At 41.6% G+C, this 21,205-nt stretch overlaps 1 protein-coding gene across 3 annotated transcripts in view; it reads right to left on the minus strand.

Annotated features, from left to right (window-relative positions):
* Positions 1-21,205, minus strand: part of RASA2 (RAS p21 protein activator 2) — a 110,346-nt gene that overhangs the window by 37,659 nt on the left and 51,482 nt on the right. For all 3 annotated transcript variants that reach the window (XR_014712966.1, XM_084639015.1, XM_084639014.1), the window contains exons 6-8: positions 4,004-4,087; positions 2,681-2,753; positions 416-492 (exon numbers count right to left, since the gene is read on the minus strand). Coding sequence is in view for 2 of the 3 variants with exons in the window: in XM_084639015.1 (XP_084495141.1) it covers positions 416-492; positions 2,681-2,753; positions 4,004-4,087 (234 nt within the window). In the remaining variant the exon portion in view is untranslated. The remainder of the gene's footprint in view (positions 1-415; positions 493-2,680; positions 2,754-4,003; positions 4,088-21,205) is intronic.

Genomic DNA, 21,205 nt, shown 5'->3' on the forward strand with positions numbered 1-21,205 from the left:
ATAAGATTGGCATTCCTAAAATGGAGATTCTGCTGTACTGCCTAAGTAATCTAGGTTCTGAAAAAAAGGATTTCGTTTTCATTGACATTAAGCAAATATTATACACTTGCCAGGGAATAAATATTAAGGAAACATACAACTTTCCATAAATTAAGCTATCTGAAGTTTGAACAAACATTTTAATTACATAAATAATTTTCTCAGATACTCAGAAGAGTTTACAGTTTCACTTTTAGAACTGAAGCAAGTTTACTATGAGGATTTTATTTCTGAAATTGGACGAATCTTCGTTGTAAACTTGAACATTAGTTTTGTGCAGTCACATTATTATATCCAAATAAAGAAATGTTATGGCATAAAGATTTTAATGTACTTTACAGAAATTGATATTAAATATAGAATCTCAAGAACGTACCTGACTTCCAGCTTCTCTATGTCCTCCTCTTCTACCTGAAACTGGGATTTTTTGGTATAGCTACTGGACCTGGTTACCTGTAAATAAAATCCCTCAATGATTTTTGTCTTTCAGCCTGGTTTTTAAATTACAAATCTTCCATATCTACTGTAAAATCTTTGCTTTTTATTATAATATTGGTCCTGAAAGCAAATTTCTGAAAGTTCTAGAGTATTAATTATGCATCATAAACTGAAAAGGAGTACTTGTGGCACCTTAGAGACTAACCAATTTATTTGAGCATAAGCTTTCGTGAGCTACACCTCACTTCATCGGATGCATACCGTGGAAAGTGTAGAAGATCTTCTTATATACACACAAAGCATGAAAAAATACCTCCTCCCACCCCACTCTCCTGCTGGTAATGTATGTGTGTGTGTGTGTGGGGGGGGTGAGAAAACCTGGATTTGTGCTGGAAATGGCCCAACTTGATTATCATACACATTGTAAGGAGAGTGATCGCTTTAGATAAGCTATTACCAGCAGGAGAGTGGGGTGGGAAGAGGTATTTTTCAAGATTTTCTACACTTTCCACGGTATGCATCCGATGAAGTAAGCTGTAGCCCACGAAAGCTTATGCTCATATAAATTGGTTAGTCTCTAAGGTGCCACAAGTATTCCTTTTCTTTTTGCGAATACAGACTAACACGGCTGTTACTCTGAAACACATCATAAACTGAGATACACTTAGGAGACAAACCGTAAAAATCCCACTGTCCCCTCCCGCACCTCACACAATTTTAACTGCATACTTTAGAATCTGTTTTCACTTCCAGATTAATTTTGTGCTCAATTTATTGCATTCCCAGAAAGCCATAAAATTATGTAATTGCTTTGTAACCACTTTGTTCCAACATTTTAATTCACAGAAAAATTTAATCTGGGATTTCATGAGGTAGAACATGAGAGCTAAAACATACTGTAGGCCTGCTTCTGCAAGCACTCCAATCATCCATTTCTTACTGAAATTAATGGAAGTTTCAAAAGCAGAGTTCTCACAGGATCAGAATCTATACGCAAAGCATTAAATTACATACTACTGTCACAGTACTGATTTTAAAAAGGTCAATACTTTCATATAGCTTGATAACTTGAAAATAAGGGCTATATATTTTACTGGCTATTTTATTTTTCACAATATAAAATGAAAAGCAGAACACAAAGATGGAAAACAAACAGTGGAATCATCTTAAAGGGCCAAATTTTGGGCCTCCTGCACCAAAGCTCAAGTAAGCCAAGCTTGGCGTGAGAGTTCTGCAGTGGTCAGAGGAGGAATATCCACCAGTTTCCATGCTTTAGCTCACCCCAAAACTATGAGGGAGTAGAGGAAGCCACCACAAATTCCTGCTCCGAAGCGTGGTATTTACCAGCTCTGTTGCCTTCAGGGGCTTCCAGACTTGTGGGTAGCTGGTGTCAGGATTTGTCCCATAGTAACTCATTTTGTTTACAGAAAAGCACCATTCTACCTGAAGACTCGCTAGAGCCAGAATTCTATTTTGCACATTGCAATGCATTAAAGTAATATGCAGTTTCAATCTATTTCACCGAAGACTGAATAAAATAACCCACACTCCAAAGGTGATGAACCTCAATACGGATATTCCAAGCCTAGGAGGCTCTAACAGAATGTCAAGCAGTATATTGATCTTCTTATGAAGACAAAGGAGATGAGGGTAGGTCCAAAAACTTAATGTCATTTGTTTTTGGAGACAAGGTTTGATCCCAAGGCTTAAGCAGCAAAAAGTTAAAGCACTTACTTATTCTACCTAGAGAATGATTTCAAAATCACTGATCGCCCTGTAAAATTACTGTACTGACTATAAACAGCCAAAACCTCATTTTTTACTAAGTGCTCTGAGATATGTTCAAATTAAGGGCCATGTATATACAGTATATTCATTCATACTTCACATCATATCAGAACTGCGACTGATGGCCGCCAATCAAGGGCAATAAATAGCCCTTACATTTGTGACTATGAAACTAGCACTTCTCACTAGGTAGTAGTTGAATGGGACTGCTGTGATCTTTCAGCCTGTTACAAATAAAGGTGACTTAATTTATTTTGAAGTAAATGCAAGTTTCTCCATGAGACCCTCTTGTCGCTGGCATAAACAAACCAAAACTAAAACAAAACAAAACCAAAAACGGTGCATGAGACAAACAGGCAGGCAGGCAGGCAACACACATGATTTGAGAGTTTAAATTTTGAGAGAAATTAGTTACCTCAAAATAAAATGTTTCATTAAACTGTGGATTGCTTGTTTTCTTCTTTACTTTTGTCTTCTTTTGGTCATTCCTGTTTCAATGTGGTACAGTTTTACCATATAGAATTTAAAACACACAATTATTAAAACATTCTATTGTCAAGAAAGGGCCATCCATTTAACTGTTAGGTCCAGATCCTCAAACATATTTAGGTGCCTAACTCCTATTAATTTCAATGGAAGATAGGTCCTAAATACCTTTGAGACTTGTAGCTATACTGCGTAATTATGTAAATATTGAGGTCAGTTAAGATGTCACTTGATATAATGGAAAAATATTGAAGAGAAAAAGTTAATACACATTCACAGCATGGTTTGAAAAGTTAAATTGTGATGTTCAAAAGCTGTACCTATTTACATATATATGTGCACCTGGGAGGTGGTCATATTTAGTTTACCATTTCTATTTTAGTTCACAAACAAGTGCAACATGAAATGGACAGAAGTTGATGCAGATTAAAATATGGAATGGATTGGAATGATTTTCACTCCTCAAAACAGCATTTTTGTGTATCTGCCTCCACATATGAAATATTCAGTGTTCCTTCTCCATCCCCTCCTCTTGCTCCACTCCTGTTTTCTACTTTAAGTGGTGGTGTACATTGTTACTATAACCACATAATATTGCAGCCTCTCTTTCCCGAGACTGAACCTGTCACTTCCAAGAACTGCTCAGGTACTAAGTATTTCCTTCTAAAAAAAAAAACACAAAAAAAAAAACATAAAAAGCCGTTGCTAATTCTAAACCAAAGCAGAAAGTATATTTAGTGATTTTTTTCTATGTAAATAAGCATTCTATTTATTTCTCATTCCAGCTAGCAATTCCTGCTCAACACATTACTCAGTGAGAAGCGCAGCAAATATGAAAATTATTATTTTTTGCTTTTAAATAGGATTTATATGGTCTTAACAGACACGAAGGTACATGACTTATACCATACATAACATATGTTCTTATACCATGGACAACCTTAGCCTGTAAGAGATTCAGTGTAAGTAAAATTAACAGAGAAAAAGTTGTGTTACATGAGACTATGTACCTATACATAGTTCAGTGCTGTTTCTAACAGAAGTTTGTGTAGAACACGTACAGTACATCGTAAGAAACTGGTGGTGGGGGGGAATAAAGATTGTTTTCTCCAACACTAAAATCCATCCATCCAATTAATCATTTAACAACTATATAATTGAACACTTTGGTCTAAATACATACCTGTCTCTTTCCTAATTTAGAACAACATTTAGAAATACTTAATTTGCAATATAATTCAACAAATGTTACCTAGAAGGACCCACAAGAGACACCGTTGCATAAGGGTCACAATTCTGTCCATTTACAAGAGGTAACCCATGGCATTCCTTTATGCTAAAATGAAAAAAAGAGAAACAGAGTTAGTGAATCATGAACTGCGCCAACCCCGGTACTGACAGCCAGTTGCCACCTGACATGGTAGTCACCGACGAGGCCCAGAAAAAGATAGTCAACGTGACGGTCTCCTTTGAGAACAGGACCCCAGCCTTCCGCGAAGGCCGAGCTCGTAAGCTGGAAAAATACGCCCCCCTGGCCGACACCCTGAGAGCGAAGGGCTACGAGATGCAGATGGATGCCCTGATAGTCGGAGCCCTGGGCGCTTGGGACCCCTGCAACAAGCGTGTGCTGCGGACCTGTGGGATTGGTTGACGCTACGCACGGCTCATGCGGCGCCTCATGGTCTCGGACACCATCCGATGGTCCAGGGACATCTACATCGAACACATCACCGGCCACCGACAGTACCAGGAGATACGAGCCGGTACGACATCGTGCAACTATGAGAAAGGGACTCAGAGACTTTTTCCATCGGACCATATGAACTGGAAACAAAATCACTGAACATTAAATCTCAGCAAATGAGGGTAAATCCACCCTCATCATCGTATCCACTCATTATACTCCACACCTGAACATAGCCATTATATGAACATACCCCCATATCTCAATGTCTGTACTTTGATCCGTTAACCTTTTACCCCCAATCGGGGAGATTGCAGATTATGTATTCCTTACGCCACCCGTTCCTAAACCGAATTTCGCACTCCTTGATAATCTGTACCTTATTCCCTGATAACCAGAAACTTCTATGCTTAAACTCTGTACCATTTTCTTTTTATATCATCTTAATAAAATTAAGAATTTTTGACAAGCTGTCTTTTCTTTTAAAGCAAAGAAGACACTTTAAATCAAACCAATAAAGAGTTAACATCAGCCAGTACATAGTTTCTGCACAGCAATGATTAATATATCTGAAGCATATCCGATTCCACATGATGTTATATGTAGTGTGGATATATAGTACAAGTGGGCTCCACCACCAGACTATCCAATGCACAGTTTTCTAGGCATAACTTAATGCTAGATGTCAATCAGGTGTACAATTAATCTGAAGCAGGTTAGTGGGTCTTCAGGACTCTTGGGGGGGGATTAGATACCATGAAGTACTCAAATACCAGTCACGTGTTCAGCATAAATAAAACCCAAGAACTCAGAAATGATACACAGAAAATTACTGTGAATGAGAAGACTGTAGATCTACAAGTTACCTGTTAATTTGACTTAAGAAAGACAAGACGATTTGCCAATAGACCTCATCTACACTGACCCAAAGATAGGGTAAGTGGTAAATATTGGGCCAGCAACAGTGTTCGAAAGCCATCTGAATGGGGATTAAACCTTGTTCCACCTAAGCCAGTTACTAACTTGGGTTGGTTGATCAATGCAGTAGGGTCAAATTGTGCTGGATTCATATTTTAAAGTGCACATCCAAACCTTTTAAATACATTTGTAACAAGGTTTGTATGTATCTACTCTAGTGGCCAGATGAGAGAAATCTGCTTACCTGGAAGAAGTCAAACTACTTCTAGGCCCTGGTCTACACTACAGGGTTACGTCAAATTTAGCCACGTTAGGTCGATTTAAAAAATGGACCGCGTCCACACAACCAACCCCATTCCGTCCATCTAAAGGGCTCTTAAAATTGACTTCTATACTCCTCCCCTATGAGGGGAGTAGTACTAAAATCGACCTTGCTGGGTTGAATTTTGAGTAGTGTGGATGCAAATTGACAGTATTGGTCTCCGGGAGCTATATCAGAGTGCTCCATTGTGACTGCTCTGAACAGCACTTTGAACTCCAATGCACTAGCCAGGTACACAGGAAAAGCCCCAGGAACTTTTAAATTTCATTTCCTGTTTGGTCAGTGTGGTGAACTCAGCAGCACTGGTGACCATGCAGTCACCCCAGAATCGCAAACGACCTCCAGCATGGACCGAAAGGGAGACACTGGATCTGATTGCTGTATGGGGAGAAGCATCTGTGCAGACCAAACTCCCATCAAAAAGAAGAAATGCAAATATATTTGCCAAAATCTCACAGGGCATGTTGGAGAGAGGCTACAACAGGGACACACAGCAGTGTTGCATGGAAGTTAAGAAGCACAGGCAAACCTACCAAAAGACAAAGGAGGCGAACAGTCGCTCCGGGTCAGAGCCCCATACATGCCGCTTCTATGATCAGCTGCATTCCAGTCTAGGAGGGGATCCTACCACTATCCCACCACTTTCCGTGGACACCTGCAAAGGAGGAGTCTCACGCAACAGGGAAGAGGATTTTGTAGATGAGGAAGGAGAATGCGCAGCAGGCAAGTGGTGAATTCGTTCTCCCCAGCAGCCAGGACCTTTTCATCACTCTGGAGCCAATACCCTCCAAAAGCGGGATCCCCGACCCTGAAGCCGGAGACGGCACCTCTGGTGAGTGCACATTTGTAACTACAGTACAGGGTTTAAAAGCAATAATGTTGAATGACTAATTTGCCCTGAAGAATTGGGATGCATTCATGGCTTGTACAGCTACTGGAAAACTCTGTTCACATGTCTGGGGATGGAGCGGGAATCCTCCAGGGACATCTCCATGAAGCTCTCCTGGAGGTACTTTGAAAGCCTTTGCAGAGGGTTTCTGGGGAGGGCTGCCTTATTTCGTTCTTCACAGTAGGACTCTTTACCACGCCAAGCCAGTACCAAGTATTCTGAAATCACTGCAGCACAAAGCATGACAGTGAATGGTCCTGGGTTTTGGCTGAATTCAAGCAACATTCGGTCTATATCTTTCTGTGTTAGCCTCAGTAGAGCGATATCATTCATCGTCACCTGGTTGAAATAGGGGAATTTTTGTAAGAGAATAGTAAAAGGACCCCGTCCATGCTAGGCTGTTTGTGCTTGGCTAAAAGGGATCATCCCAGAGAATAGCCACATGGTGGGGGGTGGGAGGGGTGAAGGGATCATCCCGGAGAATAGCCACGCAGAGGGGTGGGGGGAGATGTGTGCTGCACATCCACCTGAAAACTGCAGCTCCTCCTTTCAAATGTGAAACCCAACCCCTTGCTTGCTCTGGGAAAGGAGGGCTCTGCAGTTTGAAAACATTCCCACATGTTATGAAGGTGTAAGAAGCCAACCACGCGTACCAAAAGGCTTACCATGGCTGCCTGGAAACCAAATTCTGTTGCCCAGCTGTGCGCACGTGTGTGCGTGCGAGATGTGTCACCATAGTGGCAGGCGCTCAATATAAAAGGAAAAATGCGACCTTGTACCTAAAGCACGTGCTGTCTGCTGTGAATTTGATTGATTCACTGTGAAAGAGTCTCCCTTTTGTTCTCAGAAATGTATCATCTTAAATTTTACTCTCCCTTTTTATCTCCCCCCAGGGGCAAATGTTTCTATACTCCCCATCATCTCCATCCCGAAGATTATTGCAGATTAGAAGGCGAAAAAAAAACGTACTCGCGATGACTTGCTCACCGAGCTCATGCAGTCCTCCCGCACTGATAGGGCACAGGTGAATGCATGGAGGCATTCGGTGGCAGAGGCCAGGAAAGTATTAAGTGAGTGCGAAGAGCTGAGGCAGGACGCCATGCTGAGGCTAATGGGGGAGCAAACTGACATGATGAAGCATCTGTTGGAGCTGCAGGAAAGCCAACAAGAGCACAGCCCCCCGCTGCATCCACAGTATAACCACATGCCCTCCTCCCCAAGTTCCATTTCTGCCTCACCCAGATGCCCAAGAATCCAGACACCCAGCCACTCCACTCCAGAGGATGGCCCAAGCAACAGAAGGCTGTCAAACAGTTTGATTGTTAGTGTGACTACAACGTGGCCTTGTCCTTCCCTCTTCCGCAACCCGTGGTACCTTGTCAGTTATCTCCCTTTTTTTTTTAAATTAATAAAGAAAGAATGCATGGTTTCAAAACAATAGTTACTTTATTTCAAAGGGGGAGGGTGGTTGGCTTACAGGGAATTAAAATCAACAAATGGGGAGGATTTGCATCAAGGAGAAAAACACACAACTGTCACACTGTAGCCTGGCCAGTCATGAAACTGGTTTTCAAAGCCTCTCTGATGTGCAGCGCGCCTAGCTGTGCTCTAATTGCCCTGGTGTCTGGCTGCTCAAAATCGGAAGCCAGGTGATTAACCTCAACTTCCCACCCCACCATAGACATCTCCCCACCTTACTCTCACAGATATTATGGAGCACACAGCAAGCAGCAACAACAGGAATGTGGGTGTGCTGAGGTCTGACCTAGTCAGCAAACAGCGCCAGTGAGCTTTTTAACATCCACAGGCACATTCTACCACCATTCTGCACTTACTCAGCCTATAGTTGAACTGCTCCTTACTACTGTCCAGGCTGCCTCTGTGTACGGCTTCATGAGCCATGGGAGCAAGGGGTAGGCTGACCCCCAAGGATAACTATTGGCATTTCAACATCCCCAATGGTAATTTTCTGGTCTGGAAAGTAAGTCCCTTCTTGCAGCTGCTTGAACAGCCCGGAGTTCCTAAAGATGCGAGCGTCATGCACCTTTCCCAGCCATTCCACATTGATGTCAGTGAAACGCCCCTTGTGACCCACCAGTGCTTGCAGCACCACTGAGAAGTACCCCTTGCGGTTTATGTACTGGTTAACAAGGTGGTCCGGTGCCAAGATGGGGATATGCATTCCGTCTATCACCCCACCGCAGTTAGGGAACCCCATTGCAGCAAAGCCATCTAGTATGACCTGTACATTTCCCAGAGTCACTACCCTTGATAACAGAACGTCAATGATTGCATTGGATCACAGCAGCCCCCACAGTAGACTTGCCCACTCCAAATTGATTCCCGACTGACTGGTAGCAGTCAAGCATTGCAAGCTTCCACAAGGCTATCGCCACTCGCTTCTCAACTGTCAGGGCAGCTCTCATCTTGGTATTCCTGCACTTCAAGGTGGGGGAAAGCAACTCACAGCGTTTCAGGAAAGTGGCCTTATGCATGCGAAAGTTTCTCAGCCACTCGGAATCGTCCCATACCTGCAACACTATGTGGTCCCACCAGTCTGTGCTTGTTTGCCTGGCCCAGAATCGGTGTTCCACTGTATCAATCAGCCCCACTGCCGCCATAATGTCCCAACTGCCACAGCCCATGCTTTCAGGAATGTCTGTGTCCATGTCCTCATCAAAATCCTCCTCATGCTGGTGTCTCTTAGCCTGGTTCTGCATATAGTCCAAGATAATGAGCAAGGTGTTTACAATGGTCACAACAGCAGCGGTGATGGTGAGCTGAGAGGGGTCCATGCTTGCCACGGTATGGCGTCTGCACAGGTGACCCAGGAAAAAAGGCGCAAAACGATTGTCTGCCATTGCTTTAATGGAGGGAGGGGCGACTGACAACATGTACCCGAAACCACCCGCAACAATGTTTTTGCCCCATCAGGCATTGGGCACTTAACTTAGAATTCCAATGGACAGTGAACACTGCGGGAACTGTGGGATAGCTACCCACAGTGCACCACTCTAAGTCGATGCTGGCCACGGTAGTGAGGACGCACTCCGCAGACTTAATGCGCTTAGTGGGAACATACGCAATCAACTGTATAAAATCTACTTCTGTAAAATTAACCTAATTTCGTAGTGTAGACATAAATAAACAAATATTTATTGAACTGTTCTACCATTTCCATTTAATAATGAACCAATACCACTGTTAGGATTCTTTTTGTTCCTAATATACTTAAACTCCTTGTTGTCCTTAACTGCTGGCCATAGATTTCTCTTCCTAACTGGATTTAGCTCATAATGGTTTTTAGCTTTGTTGTGAAAGTGGCCCTTTTCAAACACGTGTGTGTATGTGAGTGAGAGAGAGAGAGAGTGTGTTTTAATACATTACATATTATTGCTTTGGTCTTTATCCTGTTTGCACATTACAAATGTGATCAAGTCACGATCACTTGTACTGAAGCTACCACTAATTTTTAGTTCTGTGATCATTCCTTTTTATCTGTCAAGACAAAATCTAGTATAGACTTCCTCTATGTTGGATGCAATCCTTTTTGAATTAGGAAATGGTCATCATCATATTTAGAAATTCTGAGGATGTTTTAGTACCGGCACACGAGACCTGCAGTTTAGGGTCACTCAGACTGAAATCCCCCATGATCACACAGGTCCCTCCTACACATTACATATAGGTGCTTAAGGAGGTTATCCCGTTTCCTAGTGTGATTTGGTGTCTGTAGCAGACATTAACTAGTCCCCATCTTGTGCTTATGTTAGAACATGGATCCATAAGCATTCAAGACCATTTTCGTCTAAGTTGTTAGTGACTCAAACAGATAATATTTTGACAGTGTTATTTACCCTCTCCTTTTGACCACTCGATCCTTCCTAAGTAGAATATACTCACTGACTTTAACAGTCCACTCATGCGACTCATTCCACCAGGTTTCAGTAATACCAACAGACTGAATTTATGCTTATAAATGAGCAATTCCAATTCCCCCGTTTCCTAGCACTTTGGTGTAAAAGGCAAAGAATTCATTCTCCTTGCATACTCTGGTTTCTTGATTAACTTAGTTCCCAACATCATGATTTTCGGCTAAACGAGTGCTCATTTGTTCCTTGTTTTCACCATCCCCTTTTTGTCATTAGCTTAATGCACTCCTCACTTCTCTGGCCAGCCTGTTTCTGGGAAGTTTAGCTCCCCTTCTACAGAGATGGAAGCCATCCAAACTGTACAGCCTCCACTCCCCTAGCAGGTAGACCCAATTTTCCACACCAAAACCCTCTACTTTACACCAGATACCTAGCCAGGAATTCACTTCCAGATCTTCTGCCTTCATTCTTCCACAGGGTAGGAAGGATCTCCAAGGAGATCACTCAGATACTATTCTTCAGCACCCTACCAAGTTCCATGAAGTCATCTCCAATCTGCGAGACATCACACGATGCAATGTCATTAGAGCAGGTATGTACCATTACCAGTGGATCCTTGCCTATAAGCTTCAGAAGCCCATCCAATCTTAAAGTGACATCTCACACCTTGGTTCCAGGATGACAGCACATTGTCCTGTTGTCTGCTTGTCCCTTGAATGTTTTTTCCTTTCTTCTTAGTATAGATTCCATGAAAAGGATCTATCTATCTTCTTTGGATAGTTTCAGACCTCTTTGTGGGTATGCTTGATTTTCTTATAGATTGGGCTGAGCAGCTATCTACAGGTGTGTCCCATATACCTCTCCACTCCACTCCACCAGATGGATCTTCAGAGAGATCTTCTGCAGTTTCCACGCTAAGGACCCTGTATCAACCCGGAACTTCAGGTTGTGTGGAATTCCTCATGATTCTCTCCTCTCTGATGGTCGCAGACTGCGCATCCTGGCCTGCCTCCAGTAGTATAGAAAACCAGCTTGTCTTCTCGCCTCTTGTGGTTATGAACTGCCACACCTCTAATTTTCCTCTCCACTCCAGTTCCTTGGTAGCCAATTCCTTTGTTTCTTGTATCTGGGGTAGTGAAGCTTCGCAAATCTGGTTGTCCAAGAACCCCTCTCTGATGCTGCATAGTGTCTATAGTTGTCCTTCCAATCCAATAATCTTTTCTTCTAGCACAACCGCCAACTTGCACTTCATACACAGGGAGCTCCTTCTAACATCAGACAGTAAAGAAAACATGGCCCATCCACTGCAGGTTGCAACCACTGATCACTAGCTATCACAATATCGAATGCAGAACTGTACTAAAAAGGAAAACCTCTTTTAGTCCCTCTCCAAACTCCCTTCAAAATTCTCCTGTTTGCTACTCACAAGTTCACCAAGCAAATGACTTATTCTAAGCTTCCCTGCTCAGCTCTACCCCCTCACTACCAGGGAGAAATGACCCACTCTGACTTCAAACAGTGGGGCTGATCAAAGGTGGTCAGACCACAGCTACGTGGGCCTTCCACAACATGAACAAACAGATCTGTCTCATTTGCCTACCCAGGGGCTCACCGACCGACCGACCAACCAACCAAATGTCAAAGATAGATGCAGCTCCACTGACTTCAACATTACTCCAGAAACTCTGGGAACAGCCTGGCTGAGAGCAACTCTGTTGCACATTTTAAAAGGACATGTGCACCAACCCATGCATGGGCCAGTTTTGCTAGCTCATAAGTAGAAGCAAGGGATATGGTTATATCCCATCTCCTTTGGAAAGACTAGCACCCACCATGAGTACTTGCCTCAGACAGTCTGCATGCTCTGTGAGCACAAGTATTGAAGTTAAGTGGTCCCTCAGTGGGGGCTTGAGGAACTGCTCCTTAAAATGTAAGAGCTCTGATCATCAAAGAATGCAACATATTGCAAATTATTTCCACTGGTTTATGACAAACATTATACTGTAAATACATGCATATTACCACCATTACTATAACGGAAAGACAAACAGGCATATCAGCAGCAGAACAGTTAGATATTAGATCAGCTAAAGAAAATGAGTGTGAACTTTCTACAGCTCGGTCCCCACATAGTTTATGGATTGTGCAAGTGGACAGATTTCCCCACTACCCACCTCCAGTCCACATAAACAAAACTTGAGCCAACAATTTTAGCCTGTTCCAAGTTTGTTGTTTTCTGCCCCGATCTAGGAAGGAATCAGTTTCTGTTCAAGAGTACCCCTTTTTCCTCAGTTGTATCTATTTAGACTGTGCACTCAACATCACACAGCAAAGTAGTGGAAAAAAACCCGGAACAAAAAACAAATAACTCAGGTCGCTTTGCTCCCAGTCCAATATCTTCTTCACTAAACTACACTCAACAGCCTTAATTCAATAACTATAATCAACAAATGAAAACTAGTCTATCATTTACCAGGTCCTGGATGCAGGAAAGGAGATTAAGTCAGCTACCAAGTCTCCGGGTGGCTGCAGAATTTCACTGTACAGCCCTTTCTGACTACTTCTGTAACCCTACCTAGTGATCTGGAAAGGGGGCATAGCATTGGGCTGAGAATTAATAGAGCCTTATCCCTCAGGGATTCAATCTGTTCAGATGCATACGTGCACAAGGACTGAATTCATGCGCACAAAATCTGCACAAAGAGGAACTTTTGAAAAAGGATGGTTTGTTTGTAATTGAAGGTCTGTAATATCTCCTCTGTACCGGGCTCCTCGTCCGTTTACCCTCACTGTGTACTTTAAGAATGCTAGTAAATGTTTGGACGTCTACTGTCAGACACACTTGCCCATAAGTTGCTTCTTACTGTGTTACTTCCAGCGGACCTACTCAAAGCAAACTGAATCCAACAGTATAAAAACCCAAAGAGAGATCCTGTTTAGCATCAACTTTACATCCATAGAGAATATATGTATATCCAGATCAGAAGAGCACAAGCATGTAGAATCAGAGGTATAATGCTAATGATGTTGCTTTGTAACTGTGGGGCAAGGACTCCAGCCTACTCACAGTGGGCTGCATGAATATAAAGTCATCTTCTGAAAGGAAAGCAGATTAAATTTACAAGGTTAGCTATGAATGCATTAATTACTGGGGGGATGACAGTCTGATTTTGACTTTAGGATTATACAGAACTTCTGAGACAGCTTGGTGAGCCTCAGTCATTGGTAGCTTCCATGTTCTGTAGGACTAAACCAAAGATACACAACTTTCTTAAGGAGACAAACAAACCAAACACCACACACCACTCCCTTCTCTCCGTCCTGTTCCTCATTCTCTTCTATACAGCAGACACCCATAATTGAAGTTAGGTTATTTCCATTCTGGATCCTTTCGCAACATCCCACTGAACCCAACCTGGAAGGAACAGAGCCCTTCCTAGGAGTCCCTGTTGGGATTCAAATTAGACAACTCAGCACAAAGATGAAAATTTGTATTCTGACGGTGCACATTTTTCCTTTTACTTCTCAGAAGAAACAGTCCCCACACAACCTCGAGATCTGGCTTACTTGTCTTTAGTCTTAACCACCAGGGCTCTACATTTAAACCCATTGTGTTAAGAGGGATCTTTGGAAGGCTCACACATCTTGATAAACACGCTGGTGGGGACCAAGTTCATACCTGATTGAACTCAACAGGGCACTGGCACTTTCTCCATTAATGTGAGTAGGGTCAGACAACACTGTTGAAATGTTTGTTCCCTTTCTACATTATTTATCATTTTAGTTGCTGCCACTGACTGAGCTATATCTGTGGTGAATTATGCAACTTCCCACCACCCCTGCAGGCAAAGTCCTAGAGGTGCTAGTCTGGAGGAGTGTTGATGCCAGACACTCCACTGGTCTTGACCTCACCCCTTTCTACAGATGGGAGTGCATGAAACCCTTCTATAGTAAGCTGTGGGAACTGCCTGAGTTTAATTACTTCAAATGTCCACACAGTGGTATTCTGCCTACCTGTATATCCATCCTTCAGCCCCTCCTATTCCCTTCTTTGATTGTAGCAGTTAAAGACATTTATTAAGTTGGTGTCCAAAAGGCCTCAATCAGAATCAACGTTCATTGTGCTACACATTGGATAACCAGATAGCTTCAGTGTCTAAAACTGCCTTTTCACTTCTAGCTCCGTAGGAAACTTCATCCCTTCCTCCCACATGGGTCAATCATAATAATCCAGCATGCAAGTGACAAGTGATAAGTCACTGTCTTAAATTGAACAGGACGATAATGCACAGATTGTAGCTGGTACCGAACATGGATGTCTGCTTCCACCATGGTCTTGGCTGCCATGAGCCTATCAGGCCTCTGCTCAAGTTCTTCCACTGGCTCTCAGTCAATTTCTGTTGACCATTACAGGCCTTTGGCCCAATTTCCAAAGCAATTAGATTAGATCAAACATAGCTGGGCCTTGATCTATGCATCACTGTGGCAGTTGTGCCCCTTTTGGACATTGCGGATCACGATATCCAGGATGAAGCACATGCAAGCTAAGGAAAATGTAAATGCAGCTGAATCATAAGTAGAGTGTGTCCTCAAACCAAATGGACTGAAATTTGGCAAACATGTTGAAGAGACTGGATAAGAAGTTGGAATGTTCAGGAGAAACAGAAATTACACAGAAACAGAGACTAAAGTCTCCCTTTTACAAATGCTTCATATTTAACCAACACTTAGGTGACCAATTGCACCTCTGCATTCACATCCTACTATCACTATTGTAATAATCTTTGTACAAAATAGGTCTTGTGAAGTGTCATTTGAAAACTTCTCACTCACACGTCAGTAATATCTTGGTGAAATTTATGCAGCAATATTAAATGTAAAGTTATGAATTCCCTCTGGATGACGCTGCTAGCACATGTTCAAACCCACACAGGCCTAACTAGGTAGAAGTTGTTAAACAGGTCTATCCTAAACAAAGAGATGTGTTTACACCTCTATTTACATATAAGTAGTAAACAGGGTCCTTGGGTCAGCAAGAGGGGGCAAATTGGTTTCTCAGAGACAAAGGATAAGCTGACACCTCTAGCCAGGTGTTAAAACTGACTGGTAATCACCCATCAAGTGGCCATTCTTTGGCAACAAAGGGGGAAAGGAATTGATCGATCTGCATTTTAGCAAGCAACAACCTAGAACATCTTTCAATACTAGACTCCATGTCTATGTCCTCGCAACAGGAAGGAACTTAATCTGGGGATAATCTTCAGGAAAATGCATTTTAAAAAATGATTGAACTATAAAAGTGAAGGGCAAAAACACCCCAGGTTATATTTCCTCTTCTCCCCTCTTTCACCTAAAATGACAAAGAAACCAGTCCTTTGACTTTGGGAGGGATCCTAATATGAAAATTTGGTCAGCAATGCTGGGAACATGTGGTAAGGATTTTACCTTGAACCAAGTCTAGTTTTTGCTACTAGAAAGGGTATCTTTATTTTCCTTTCAGAGTAACAGCCGTGTTAGTCTGTATTCGCAAAAAGAAAAGGAGTACTTGTGGCACCTTAGAGACTAACCAATTTATTTGAGCATGAGCGAGCTGTAACTCACAAAAGCTCATGCTCAAATAAATTGGTTAGTCTCTAAGGTGCCACAAGTACTCCTTTTCTTTTATTTTCCTTATAACGATTTCTGACTAATACTTTACACTTGTACTCACTTAAAATACTCTGCAGTTAAATACACTTGTTTTATTTTTTAATTCAAAACTAAATTCAGCATTGTGTTTAAGCTGAGCTGTTTGATAGCTCCATCTAAAGTAGCAGGCTGTTTGGCTATTGACCCCCCACAGAGGCAACGGACCTACAATATCTGAACTATCCAGGAGAGGGCTGGACAGTGCAAAACACATGTTTTGGGAAAAATTTGTGACTGGGAGTGTGTTCGGTTCACCCAGAAAATAGTAACCAAGGCTGGCGAAAGCCGGAGTGTTGCTGACAGGTTGCTGGGGTCAGAGCTGGTAGACCAGGGCTGCAGCTATACACAGGCACTCAGGTTGTGACCTACATATTGCTCTCTGGCTATCTGAGAGTGGCCCAAGTTGAAAGTGACAACAGCAAAGCATTGTGAGGCACCTAAGGTTGCGGGGGAGGTGGTGACAACTCCTCACTGGTCTGGATTGAACCCTGGAACGTAACAACTTATTTCTGCCTTGATATTTAAATTTCCATGTTCTGAAAGCCTGCAAATCTAGAACTGCTCTTGTACTCACTCACCCATACCCTCGATCAATTTGGTGCCAGAAAGGGTAAACAAGGATTAGCTGTTTGTGAGAAAGTTGTGAACAGCAAAGATGTTTTTAAAATAACTTTTTACAACAGAATTCCCAAAAGAGGCAAATTTTTCAAGTGTTTGATCTTTAAGGCTGAATTTTGTAAGCACTCAAAACATTAAGCCTGACAGAGTAATTGGGACTCGATATCCAGGACCAGTCTTTTGGACTTAAAGCCCACTTCTCTCCCAAACTTTAAATTTCTGAGGACCCTTTACAAAGGATAAGCCACCTTTCACTTGAGAATATTTTGAGCCCATTTAACTGTGAAGGGAACATTCATTCAAAACATAAAAATGAAAACTACAATTGAAAGTTTGTCAGAAGGTTTTTGATGAAAGTCATTTTTAGGCATCGTCTATCATCCCTGCATTCACCCAAGGCCATTAAGCCCATGATCCAAATTTTGCCCCTTCCCGGCTAATTTTAGATACCCCTAACTAGTTAGTGGTTAGGAGGGGAATTACCTGTACCACTGCTAATTATGCCAGAGCATCTTCAAACTACATCTTGACCACCAATTGGCCAAGCTACCTCCTCCTTCCCCAAGTTATTACATGCATCTTCCTAACAAAACAAAAAAAGACAGACAGGCATCTAATGATAAATTGACATAGTTCATATTCATAGGCATGAAAAGCTGGGAAAAGCACATCATTCCTCTTCACGTACAAGAATTTTGTAGTTACTTCAAAAAATTAAGGGCCAAAGTCTCCTGTTACATTTTAGCTAGAACTATGTCTATGGATAGGAGTGACGTTTCCCACTGCTGTCTTTTTATAAGCTGCTTACTATGGTCTCAAACTTCATATGTTCTGCAAGTTAAGGAAACTGTCAATTTTTAAAAAATAAAGGATTTTTTTGTTTTTTTTGTTTTGTTTTTTGGCCAGAACCAGTCCCAGTGGAGGCCATAAACCAAGAACAAAAATAGCACTAATGACTACATACAGAATGTTGTGAAAATGCACAAAGTAAACAAACTTCAAAAATCGCCCTTTAATTTTTCAGTTACAGTAATAAGATAGTTGAACATGTGAATTTCTGCCTTTGTTACATGAGATTTTCAAGTTGATTGTATCCCTTTAAAGTAAGACAAACCTAAAGGGCCTCCACACAAATAAATAAAAAGGTCATCTTCTAGGCTCTTCCAGAAATTCTCCAATCTTGGAGAATCAATTATTGTTTTATGTGTAGATATATAGGTGTATGTTTAGTATATAAAAATATATATTATGCATAGAACATACAAATGCATTTGCCATCAGTTTTGGCAGAGCATTAACAAATGTGTCAAGTTTTAGAAGGTAAAAAAACTTCCCCACCCCTCATTTCATAATCTCAGATGAAGGCAAAAAAAATGCTGACGTAACACTGAACTGCTTAATGCACAAGTTTCTACCACATCAGTCACTGGATGACTACAGCAACCACGAGAGAACCCTAATTTCCTTTAGATCATTTCCCTCTCTCTCTCAAAGACATCCAAAAAGAAGGTACAGTGCAATAACCCACTTCCTATTGACAATTGCACTCTGCAACAGTAACTTTCTAAAGCAACTTTTCCCCCCCAGCATGAAGTCAAAATAAAAACACAATTTTAAGTGTAAAAACATCTTAAAATAGTTAAGTACTGTTAATTTGTATATCCATGCACTCGAAGTGCAAAAACTGACTGTGCAAAGTTAGGGTTGGAGAGAAACTACAAAATGTTTGGAATTTCCTAACATTCAGCTTTTGCTTTTTGCTGAATCCATGGGGGGGAAGCTGTTCTAGTTCTCCCTCATATGCAGATGTCTTGCTCCCCTCTTTTTCAGTGTCCCCCTATTGGAATATGTACAACACTGATCAGACAGTCAGCCAGTGTGTTTAACTTATGAGCACATGCAGTTAAAGCAAGCTGCAGTGCCTACTTTTGGGACAAAAATAATTGGTTACTAATTTTGCTCCTATCAACAGTGTAATGGAAGAGTCAGCTAGATTCCTTTTCCAGCTTCTGTACCAACTGAACTGGTCAGCCAAATTCAAATTGCATAGTACCACTTCTTTTGTTCTTTATTATATTAAAAACCAAGAATTAAAAAAAGCAAATAATTGTGTCTTAGTTCTTGTCTCCACAGTCCTTCCTGCAGAGGCTTTCCCTCCATCCAGATCTTGCTCTCTGCAGGCTTCTCCATATCAGGCCTTCCACCTGATCTGTATGGAGACTGCCCCTCCTTCCACAATTCTCGGTCTCTTCACCTGCTCTCCTGCACGAAAGGCAGGCAGTCTTATATGCAATTTCAGAGAGAGCATATAACTAGAACAAGAATGTGACTTACAACTACAGCTCCCAGTTTTAAAAGGCTTACTCAGACGCACAGAACTTCTCCAGCACCGGGGCCACGGAGGCAGGGAAGATAAAGCTCCTCTCCAGGGCTGGGTGGAGCAAGGGAAGATTGAGCTCCTCCTGGGGCTGGGGGGAGGCAGTGAGCTTCTGTGCCCTCTCCCCCAAAAAAGGGTTAAATTTAAATTCCTGAACACACCTCTGACCACTTACATGTCCCAAGCCCAGTGCCTACTTCTAAATGGTATGCATAACAGGATAGCAAGATATACAAAAAGTCAGTGCAAACACACAGTAGCCTACTTCCACAATTTTACGTAGTTGGTTAGCATTATGAATTTATTATTTGTGTATTCACAGGATATCACAGCTCCTTTATGCAAATTAAACAAAACAAGAGCATCTACAATGAATTGAGTCAAGTGACAATATCCAAAAGAGCTCAAATCCCAGAAAGCATCCTGCACTTTCCACATCCAATAGTTAAATAAAGTGGAAATCTAAAAAGTGTTAAGATTTGAAATCTGAAAGAACAAGGATATTCAAAATGTCAAGATTCCATCTTTTAGAAGTTCCATATCTGGACACACACACAAACATACTACATATTCAGCACTTGATAAGTCTGAATTCAGAGACAAGGGAAGTGTTCATACCAAAACCAAAGTGCCACCAACTTTCAGCCACTAAAAGGATTAAGTGGAAAGATCTAGCAATGGACAGAGGGAAAGAATTCCGTTCCTCCTCCTGCAGTACTGAAGGATTGAAATGCAGAAGTAGGCTTCCTACTCCCTTGAAACCTACTAAGGATAGAGGGAGAAGAGAAGAGTCACAGGAGTACTTTGACACAAATCTACTTCCCAAAAAAGTGTTTAAAGGTGACTGATCTTGTACCTCCCCCATCCTTCCCAAAGTCAAACTGGCTCCCAGAAGCCAACAGAAGGATTGATAGCCTGCTACACCTCCAAAAGACAAAAGGAAAGCAAGGTAAAAGACAAAAGAGTTGCTATTTTCATGAAGATATTTCTTCACTAGGATCTTTTGGTTTTGAGGTAGACCCTCAACTCCAAGCAATCTTGATTTTAACAAAAGAGCCAAAATACTATTTTTTGCACAGCTTTATCTGCAGAAACCTGGGTTATAGCTGACTATACTGAATGTGTATTCAAAAAGCAGTAGAGCAGAGCTGGGGAGGAAATAATGAACTGGGAAACAACCACCAGATGCATATTGAATTTTGGTCCTTTGTAAGAGAAACACCTTTAAACTGTGCACTGTGGTGTTCTTTGCAAATATGTTTTCTAAATTACTTAGCATTATTATAAGCAGACCCAGTAGTGACAGCTCGAGATAAGACTGCTTAATACTTCCCATTAAGCATTTTTCAAATGCTTATAAACTTTGCTAAACTGTTTGGTGGAAGTTTTTCATGTTTCCTCTCTGCCCCATGCTTAGCTCTCTGCAAAGCTTTCTTTTCTAAAGATTTCAGTGAAAACCGTTCATCTATTTTGAAGAATTCGGTCTTACAAAGCTATTTTTATCTATATTAAAATTTCCATCAATTTCTGTGAAGAACTACAATACCTCTGTGCTTTGGAGCAGAAATGTAAGTTTAGCATATAGACAAAGGTATTTTTTGCTACATGACAATCCATCCAAATTTGGTAGTTATGTCTCTGGAAATGGCAATCTGCATATGCTCATTGTTCGTTAGAGACCTATTGCTAAAATTTCAGAACATGCCAATTCCCCTGAGCATGCTCCAGCCCCACTACAACTCTACATGACGGAGTTAGAGCTCTAGGTGGGGAGATGAAACGTCAGTCACTGCTATTCTTCCCTTCAAGTCAAAGGTTCACTGAGTTGGGAGCCAGGAAACCATCATGAATCCTAGCCTCTGTTCTTATACCAACTAGCGTTAATTCTGTGCACTTCACAGCTGTTACAATTAAGCAAGGTCTTAAACCCTTATGTTAGGGTATATCTACACTGAAACACTTGATTTTTCACACCCCTGAGAGATGTGGCTATGCTGATGTAAATTCCCAGTGTAGACCAGCCCTTAAGAGAGAGATAGCTATTCTTTATTCTACAAGTAAGGTAATGGATGTTGTACAAAGTTAC

The sequence above is a fragment of the Lepidochelys olivacea genome (genome assembly GCF_965140295.1).
Source record: "Lepidochelys olivacea isolate rLepOli2 genome assembly, chromosome: 9".
Taxonomy (NCBI): Eukaryota; Metazoa; Chordata; order Testudines; family Cheloniidae; genus Lepidochelys; species Lepidochelys olivacea.